The sequence below is a fragment of the Tarenaya hassleriana genome, unplaced genomic scaffold (genome assembly GCF_000463585.1).
Source record: "Tarenaya hassleriana unplaced genomic scaffold, ASM46358v1 Cleome66, whole genome shotgun sequence".
NCBI classification, from domain to species: Eukaryota; Viridiplantae; Streptophyta; class Magnoliopsida; order Brassicales; family Cleomaceae; genus Tarenaya; species Tarenaya hassleriana.
The window spans coordinates 613833-623005 of NW_010969135.1; the positions used below are offsets into that span (position 1 = coordinate 613833).

The window sequence follows — 9173 nt, forward strand, 5'->3', positions numbered from 1 at the left end:
AATGCCGAGTTTGAAACGGTGCAAATTCGGCAACTCGGCGAGTGATGACGACGACGGCGGAGGCACGGCGGTGGCTCGGAAGAAGAGAAAGGTAAACTTGGGTTGTTACTATCCACTCAACCTTCTCGGAGTGGTTGCCGCCGGGATTGTTCCGGTGAACCTCAATGGGGGCATTCGCAGTCCCAGAGAGAAGGAATTCGCTGCTTCGTGGTGCACCGAAGTTTCGTGCTCTCCCGGCGAGGTTGAGTCAAAGTCCAATGGAAGACCGGATTCCGGCCGTGGGAGTGTCCGGGCGGCTGAGGTTTCGCGTCCTCCGCTTGTTCGAACATCGAGGGGACGAGTTCAGGTACTTCCTTCTCGGTTTAACGACTCTGTTATTGAGAATTGGAGGAAGGAGAGCAAAACGAGTAGTGTTCAGGATTATGAGGAAGAAGCAGAATGCAGAAAGGTGAAGCCTAGTTTTCGGGTTCCAAAAGCTAGTAACCATGTGTTGAAAAGTAAGCACCCCAAAGAAAAATCTGGTCGTAGCGACCACAAGTATAGTGAATTGTGTGAAGAAGAGGAGGATGATGACTGTGAACAGGGCGTTGGATACAACAGTTCTTACATGAAGAAGTATATGAGTTCACGTAGCACGCTTACTTCCATTAACGAGCAAAAGTTCATCGAAGATGAACCACGTCTTCCTGTTGAGAGATTGCAGGAAGATGAGAACCATACGAAGAAAGATGGGATTTATGGGCCGGAGGACTTCTATTCGGGTGACTTGGTTTGGGCAAAATCGGGGACAAAAGAGCCATTTTGGCCTGCCATTGTTATTGATCCAATGACACAAGCACCCGAGCTTGTTTTGCGTGCTTGTGTACCAGATGCAGCCTGTGTAATGTTCTTTGGTCACTCTGGGAATGAGAACGAAAGGGTATGGGAAGCAAAATCGATTTCTATTTGGGGAATGTTGTTTACTGTATAAATCTTGCTTTCTTTTAGGGTCTTAAAAGATGTTAAGAGTTTGATATATGGTTTAACTCTGATTATGTAAGCAGGATTATGCATGGGTGAGAAGGGGGATGATCTTCCCTTTCGTGGATTATGTAGGCAGGTGGGTTGCTAATATTTATTTTTCCTAGATAATTCCTGTGGATACACGCTCAACAGGTGCTTATTCATCAGGTTCCAAGATCAGTCTGAATTGCATGGATGCAACCCTCCTGATTTTCAGATGGCATTGGAAGAAGCGTTTTTGGCAGAACAAGGATTCACAGAGAAGTTGATGCAGGATATTAACATGGCTGCTGGTAACCCAACTTTTGACGATTCCATCTATAGATGGGTTCAAGAGGCCACAGGTTCAAACCAGGATCTTGACTTTCACACTTCTAACCAGGCAAATTTTCTATCTGCAAACCCTTTTTGTATTTGGTTTTCTTTTTCTAGCATGTTGTAATGTGACCTTCATTCTTTGCTTATATAATTCTCTTTTAATTCTACGTTTTGCAGGACATATTCAAGAAATACAGAGATCCACAAGCCTGTGAAGGATGTGGAACGATTCTTTCTTTTAAGGTGGCAAAACAAATAAAAGCTCTGATTCCTGGAGATCAGTTATTGTGTAAAACATGTTCTAGGGTATGTATAATTGCATTGTGGTCCTTGTTGCCTTATAATTTAAAGCTTCAGTTTCAAATGAGTTGAATGATTATATATCTGTTGGTTTTTGCAGTTGACAAAATCCAAGCACTATTGCGGTATATGCAAGAAGATAGAGAATCATTTGGACAGTCAAAGCTGGGTGAGAAAATTAACAAATTATGTTCTGCTTTTCATGTTTAGTCTTTTCTTCTTCTCTCATATATTTTTTTGTTATAATTCACTGTCTGATCTGTCTGGTATATCAGGTGCGTTGCGATGGCTGTAAGGTTTGGGTACATGCAACGTGTGACCACATATCACGCAACCATTTTAAGGTACTTTCATTTTGTTCCTATAAAGATTGTAGTCTTATCTCCATGCATGTATGAGTATGGGAAGTAAATTCAAAACTTCTGACCGGACCCCGGTTCATAATTTTCATTTGATCATTTGAAGGATTTGGAGGGAACAGATTACTATTGCCCTACCTGCAGAGCAAAATTTAACTTCGAACTATCCGATTCAGAAAAAAGAGACTCAAAATCCAAGTAGGCCTTTTCTTTCCCCTTTTATCGGAGACTCTTTTGAAAGTTAAAAATAGTTCTCTTGTGATTACCAAACTCCTAAATCTGAGTTTTCTCATACAGACTTGGCAAAAGCAGTGGCCGTATGGTGCTTCCTGACAAGGTTGTCGTTATCTGCTCTGGAGTGGAAGGCATATATTTTCCAAGCCTTCATTTGTAAGCAGAAACCAATTCCATGATAGTTTTCCCCCTTAAACATTCCTTTCTTCTGTCTCAAATTCACTTCTAGAACTAAGGCGAAGCAAGAATTGTTCGAGCTATAACTACTTTGCTTCTCTGGTTTTTCCACTGAAAAGATCCACAGACATTATTTTTACTCCATTTGGTTTTTCTCCAGAGTTGTATGTAAGTGTGGTTTATGCGGGCCGGAAAGGAAAGCACTTAGTGAATGGGAAAGGCATACCGGTTCAAAAGCAAGAAACTGGAAGACCAGTGTGAAAGTTAAAAGCTCCAAGCTACCACTTGAAGAATGGGTTTGTACAATTCTTCTTCTTCTGTCTTTCGGGCATATTGGCATCTTTCATTGGAGTTTACAGAAGTAATTGCCTTGATTTATAAGCTCAAACCATACCCTTACTCCACAGATGTTGAAAGTAGCAGAGTTTCATGCGAATGCCACTGCAGAGAAACCCCCTAGAAGACCTTCTGTAAAGGAGAGAAAGCAACGATTGCTTGCATTTCTGAGAGGTATCGAGGAAATGGAATATGATTGCTTTAGAAGCCTCATCTCATCTGCCTTTTGGTGTGCTTATGTTGACTTGCTCTTTGATTGTTGGCAGAGAAGTATGAGCCCGTCAATGCAAGGTGGACGACAGAGCGATGTGCAGTTTGCAGATGGGTTGAAGACTGGGACTATAACAAGATCATTATCTGCAACAGGTTCTGTTTATATGAGCTATCTTTGCTCAATTTTGTTTGGTAAAACCGTAGGTTAGGAATAAAAACCGAATATTTTGTTCATCTAATCAAATCTTTGAATTTTATATTGAAATTTGCATTTGGGCTGTATTTTTGTCATGAAAGAAACACCAACCTTTAGCTCACACTGCAGTTTGTGTAAACTAGAAGTTCACTGCTAGTACTAGTTTGTCTAGATAAAGATCATTGAGCAAAAACTTTCCCATTTTATTATTGTCAGTCCTATTACTCTTCAACCAACATTGTTGTTCTCATGATATATGTTCTGGCGACATATTGAACTTGTTAAGCATTATCTAAATACTATCATGTCTGTTTGCCAATTTTGCCCTGCAGATGTCAGATAGCAGTCCATCAAGAATGCTACGGGGCAAGAAATGTTCATGATTTCACATCATGGGTCTGCAAAGCATGCGAGACACCTGATATTAAGCGGGAATGTTGTCTCTGTCCTGTAAAAGGTATGTATTTCTATTGTCCAGTTCTTCAATTATTTCCATGGAACAACATATGTTTTGAGGTGGTCTTACCCTCTTTGTTACACTGCTTTGAACACTGCAACTGCAGAAGAGTTTTTATCTGGAATCTAATGCCTTTCCGGGTGGCAAATGGTTTTACGAAACCTATTCTGCTACTTCTTTTCTTTAAAGATATGTCCTCATTGACTATGTGGTGTCTTTTCACTTCATCTGATTTTCGTGGCTATCTATGTTCTGACGACGATAGGAGGTGCTTTGAAGCCAACTGATGTGGAGACACTGTGGGTTCATGTGACGTGTGCTTGGTTTCAGCCCGAAGTATGTTTTGCAAGCGATGAGAAAATGGAACCGGCTGTGGGGATTCTGAGTATTCCATCGAGTAATTTTGTGAAGGTGAAAAATCGTAATTTTAATGGCAACTGATTGTGCGTCATATTTTGCTTATTCTGTTCTTTCTAGTTGGTCCATAGAACCACTCTCTTTTCCTGTGAGATGTTGATGAGAAATGGTTTAACTTGCTTGTTTCGGAAAATTTTGTTTGAGCAAAACTAAAATGGGATGAAACCTTCCTTGGTTTGTGTGGATTTCAGATTTGTGTGATATGCAAACAAATACACGGATCGTGCACTCAGTGTTGTAGATGCTCTACTTACTACCATGCCATGTGTGCCTCCAGGGCTGGTTATAGGATGGAGGTAAGCCATATCTTCGGACCTTTCCTCAATCCAGTTGAAGTTTCTGTTTATTTCATCTGGTCATGGAACCAAAATGCTGTAAATCTTATGAATCGCAACTGAGGTTAGATAGGCATTACTCTCATTAAGTGCCTTCAGCTGGAAATTTTTTTTTCTGGTCATTAAATGTTTCTGTTGACATTTCATTTCACTACTATTGTGAATTCCTTTTCAATATAGTTGCATTGTTTGGAGAAAAATGGTAGACAGATAACGAGGATGGTGTCATACTGCTCTTATCACAGGTAAACTTTCTGCATATCGGGATTATGATACCTTTTTTGTTGGTGGTTGGTTGTGATTTTGTTCCTCCTGTTCTTGTTTTTTGGTGTGCAGGGCTCCAAACCCGGACACAGTGTTAATTATACAAACTCCTTCAGGAGTCTTCTCGGCCAAAAGCCTCGTTCAAAACAAAAAGAAAGGTGGTTCAAGACTTATTTCATCAAACAGATTCGAGGCTGAAGAATCACCAGAAGAAGATACCATAATATGTGACTCGTTTTCAGCTGCCCGTTGTCGAATATTTAAAAGAAAGATCAATAGCAAGAAGGTATTTTTACGTGTTTGTAAACAAAAAAATCTATTTATGCATAGGTTATCCCTCGTGATCATCCGTTTGATCTTTGTGTGTGTGTCTGTGTGGTAGAGGACGGAAGAAGAAGCCATCCCTCTCCACGTTAGGGGACTGAGCCATCATCCTTCAGAAGCGATACAAACACTGAACACATTCAGGGTAAGAAAGTCTTTCTTAAATGCCTGTAATGCAATTACGTTTTTGGGTACTAAACCTTATTATTATTTCGTGACACTTTTTTTGGTTAAATAATGTGTAGCACGTGGCAGAAGAACCCGAATCATTTTCGTCTTTCAGAGAACGGCTTAACTACTTGCAGGCAGGCATTCCAGACCAGATGCTTTTAAAGAGAGTGTGGATATGTAGAGAACAACTCTGACAAGTATTTGTTTCTTGTGACAGAGGACAGAAATGGATCGGGTATGCTATGGGCGATCTGGGATACACGGGTGGGGCCTCTTTGCAAGAAGGAATATACAAGAGGGAGAAATGGTAGGCAAAGAGAGATCCATAGATATGTTTATAAGTTGCATCTTTTGTGTATGCATATGTATGTTTATGTGTGTGTATTTCAGGTACTTGAATACAGAGGGGAACAGGTGAGAAGAAGCATTGCAGACCTAAGGGAAGCACGTTATCGTAGAGAAGGGAAAGATTGTTATGTGAGTCAAGGAGGAGACTTTTTGATGTTTTCCCCTCTCTCTCCTTATGTAAAGTCTGTCTCTCTCTTTATCTCTTTCAATGGTTGGTTATGTACATTTCCATGTGTGGCAGCTCTTCAAGATCAGTGAGGAAGTAGTGGTGGACGCAACAGATAAAGGGAACATAGCTAGACTTATCAACCATTCGGTAATGCCAAATAGAAATAAATGATGGGTTCAGTTCAGTTGTTTTTTTTTTCTAGAGGAGTTTTGGATTGATATATATATATATATATTGATTTGGGGTGGCAGTGCATGCCGAATTGCTACGCGAGGATAATGAGCGTAGGAGTTGATGATGAAAGCCGGATCGTACTCATCGCTAAGACCACCGTCTCTACTGGCGAAGAGCTAACGTTGTTCCCCAAACTCCCCCTCCTCCCCATTATATGTATAGTATTATTGACAAAAACTCTTCTTTTTTTGGGTAATGGGTGGTGGTGGCAGGTATGATTACTTGTTTGATCCGAACGAGCCTGATGAATTCAAGGTGCCATGTCTCTGTAAAGCCCCCAACTGCAGGAAATTCATGAATTAGAGAGAATCTGGTGTGGCTTTCTACACACAGATGATCATTCCCTGCTGCTGCTGCTGCTGGAAGGAGGGGAGGAGGAGGAAGGCTTGTATTGTTTTCATCCGCAAGGACGTAAACTCTTTTTTCATTTTCCTTATTCCCGACCACAACAACAACAATCGTATAGGCTTTATTTCATTCTCTCTGAGGCTGATGGAACAAGAGCAGCTTCCGGTAGGGTTTTTTTAGTCTCTTACTCTGGATTTCAGTGTATAGGTCTCTCCCTCCTTTGTCACCTCTTTTTCTTTAATGTCACACCATCTTTCCTTACGCAGTCAGTACTTTACCGAACCCCCATCTCTCACAAAGTATCAGAGATCCAAACAACCCTTTTTTTTTACGTGATTTGTTTTTTTTGTTTGATTTTCATTAAAAAAAAGAGCAAAGGGGAGAACAAATAAAAAGGGGTGAGAAAGAGGAATTTTTTTTTTTGGGGAGCCAAATCAGAGTAAAACGGGAGAGAGAGGAAAAGTTTCAAGGAACGAGAAAATTGGTATCAATGGGGATGTATCCGACTTATTACTGACTCATCAGGGGATTCATGAGTTTCATCAGGACCTAATGTCTCCTCCCCTTCACCACCACCACCACCATCATCCGACTTCACTTGCTCCTGTTTATGGCTTCTCTCCTCTGTGCGGGGTTTCCTGCTTTTTCCAGCTTCCATGGCATTGGCAACAGCCCCATCAGATGAGGAGGAGGAGTTGCTTTCATGTTTGCCTACTGTCTCACCTCCCAGTTTCTCTTCCTGTGAGTCTGATGCTCTGGTACAACTCCCCTCTTCTTCCTTCCCATTCTCCCTATATGGAGGACCGACCTCCGGAAGACCCTTCATCTCAGCCCTCTGCTCCTTGTACATCTCCATAGCCGTCTGCATGTTCAATAAATCACTCCATTACTATTATTACTCTAACAAAAGATTAGTCTCAAGGCTTTCTCTTCTTGGGAAATCAACCATCATCTCATTAGGCTTAAGCCTCAGAAGACAAAAAAAAAAGGATTTATATTAGGGCATTCATTACCTGAAACAGTGAACTGTTTCCGGTAGGAATCAACGAGAACATTGACAAGGTGGCATAGTCATCCTTCACCAACGCTTTTCCTTCATCCTGCACTCGAAACAATGTATGGAGAGATATTAGCACATGGGAAATCATAGTGTCGAGAAAAGAATGTCTGCATACGAATTAGAACATCTGATGTCAGCACATGGATCATGGATAACATGTAAAAACACAATTCACACACAGGAAGATTGTGGGGGAGGGAGAGAATTTACCTTAAGATTTATAACCACAGCACTTCCATCGACAATTATTGGACTTTTTTCATCCATTACTAAGCTCATGCACTCGCTATGCAGCTCAGCATCGACAAGTTCTACCGATATATCAAGCTTAGAAAGGTAATAGCGGGCATAACACTCGGCATTATCTGCCGATTCTGCAATGGGATGGCCACTTGTCTCATCGGCCACAATGTTAGGAGAATTCATGGACAAGTCTTTCGATGGTGATGTTAGATTAGCCCCAGCTCCTTCAACGCTTTTTGCCCTGTTACGTTCAGAGTGATTTGTCTGGCCAGTAAGAACATCGTCATCCGCAGTTTGTCCTGGCTGCCCGTCCTTTTGGGCCACCGACGAGACATCCATGCTCGCATCCCCATTTTGGGCTTTCCATGCATCTGCACTAGATTCCCAACCCCGGTTATGCATTCGTCTGGTATGGTCCCACTCAGCTCCTCCATACATGTGTGGTTCATCCCTGCTGAATATACCGTTACTCATATCCCACCCATGCATGTGAGAAGGGCTCGATCCATCCATCATATTTTGCCAACCGAGTGGACGCAGGTGACCAGAGAACCTCTCGGCATCAGTAATGTGATAAGGTATTCCAGAATGACTCATTTCCATTGAAGGTCTGACACCAAAGAGAGACGGAGATGGGAATTGTGGCATCATAGATTGAAAACCCCCATGAGGTGGACCATGTGGAAATGGAATAAATCCGTTTGGGACTGGGGAAGGCCAGTTTGGAGTGCCCCTCCATGCATTCCCTTGGCCTCTTCCCATATTCAAATCACCACCCCTCTTGTAACGCCCACCGATATTGACCCTGTTATCCTCTTCATGCGAGCCCACTATAGGGCTGCCCATTCCACCCTTAGATTCAGGACGTGGTGGGAAGGATGAGTTGTTTAGGTGGGCTTTATAACCAAAGGATAATTCTGCCTGGGATGAATCTCCAAAAGACTTCTCAGAAGGTAAGTCCCTACTCAATCTCTCTTCATGAGCTGAAAGATCTCGGGTGTGACTCCTCTGGCCTGTTTCTTCAACCTCAACGCTCCGTCTTGTACCACTTCGATTTATGTATCTACGCTCAAGGCTAGTCGAAGAGGGAGATTTTTCCATTAAGCGAGGTGAAGCTTTTGTACTGGAAGATCTTTCAACAGACAACTCACCAAAAGAACCATCCTCCATTTTTACTGTTTTCTCAGAAGCTCTATATTTCAAACCTCTCTCTGACCCTCCAGACAGATCTGCTGCGTCCCTGGAAGAGATTCCTTTCGATATCTGATCCGAAATATGCCTGTGATGAAAACATAATTGTACTCAGGACTTTCCACTACGCAGCCCAAGAAAACGAATGGCAAACAAAAACAGCAAGTACAGTTCTTGACAAGTAAAACAAACAGACTATAAGATTAAATCAATTCATATAGCAGTCCTAAGATATATCGCATGAGTAAATTTAAATTCAAGAGCACACTTCAACTCCAAATAAATAAAGAAAGCACCAATCACCACTACCCATATGGTAAAAGAACAAAATTATACCCGATATCATCTTGAGCCCCGTGAGAACTGGAGGGTTGCTCCCTGTTACTTTTAGTTTCCATGTCAGCATGAGCTACGAGGGTCCTAGATTTGTTGTCACTCAGGTCATCGTGATCATCTGGAGATCTCCTCCTTTCCCTA

The 9173-nt window shown here is 41.9% G+C and overlaps 2 protein-coding genes across 2 annotated transcripts in view; one reads left to right on the forward strand and one right to left on the reverse strand.

Moving 5' to 3' along the window:
- The window catches only part of LOC104800295 (histone-lysine N-methyltransferase ATX5-like), a 7909-nt gene extending 1446 nt beyond the window's left edge, over positions 1-6463 (forward strand). The window contains exons 2-24 of the mRNA XM_010523089.2: positions 1-919; positions 1044-1099; positions 1171-1384; positions 1498-1626; positions 1721-1789; positions 1896-1964; positions 2086-2177; positions 2277-2369; positions 2551-2686; positions 2798-2900; positions 2993-3092; positions 3468-3592; positions 3858-4003; positions 4201-4305; positions 4525-4589; positions 4681-4894; positions 4991-5077; positions 5178-5237; positions 5321-5410; positions 5494-5580; positions 5693-5767; positions 5872-5975; positions 6067-6463. Coding sequence (XP_010521391.1) covers positions 1-919; positions 1044-1099; positions 1171-1384; positions 1498-1626; positions 1721-1789; positions 1896-1964; positions 2086-2177; positions 2277-2369; positions 2551-2686; positions 2798-2900; positions 2993-3092; positions 3468-3592; positions 3858-4003; positions 4201-4305; positions 4525-4589; positions 4681-4894; positions 4991-5077; positions 5178-5237; positions 5321-5410; positions 5494-5580; positions 5693-5767; positions 5872-5975; positions 6067-6157 — 3229 coding nt within the window. The 3' untranslated portion in view covers positions 6158-6463. The remainder of the gene's footprint in view (positions 920-1043; positions 1100-1170; positions 1385-1497; positions 1627-1720; positions 1790-1895; positions 1965-2085; positions 2178-2276; positions 2370-2550; positions 2687-2797; positions 2901-2992; positions 3093-3467; positions 3593-3857; positions 4004-4200; positions 4306-4524; positions 4590-4680; positions 4895-4990; positions 5078-5177; positions 5238-5320; positions 5411-5493; positions 5581-5692; positions 5768-5871; positions 5976-6066) is intronic.
- A 46-nt stretch (positions 6464-6509) lies between these two features.
- Positions 6510-9173, reverse strand: part of LOC104800296 (zinc finger CCCH domain-containing protein 13-like) — a 5310-nt gene continuing 2646 nt past the window's right edge. The window contains exons 3-6 of the mRNA XM_010523090.1: positions 9033-9164; positions 7473-8784; positions 7216-7302; positions 6510-7064 (exon numbers count right to left, since the gene is read on the reverse strand). Of these exons, the coding sequence (XP_010521392.1) occupies positions 6690-7064; positions 7216-7302; positions 7473-8784; positions 9033-9164 (1906 nt within the window). The 3' untranslated portion in view covers positions 6510-6689. The remainder of the gene's footprint in view (positions 7065-7215; positions 7303-7472; positions 8785-9032; positions 9165-9173) is intronic.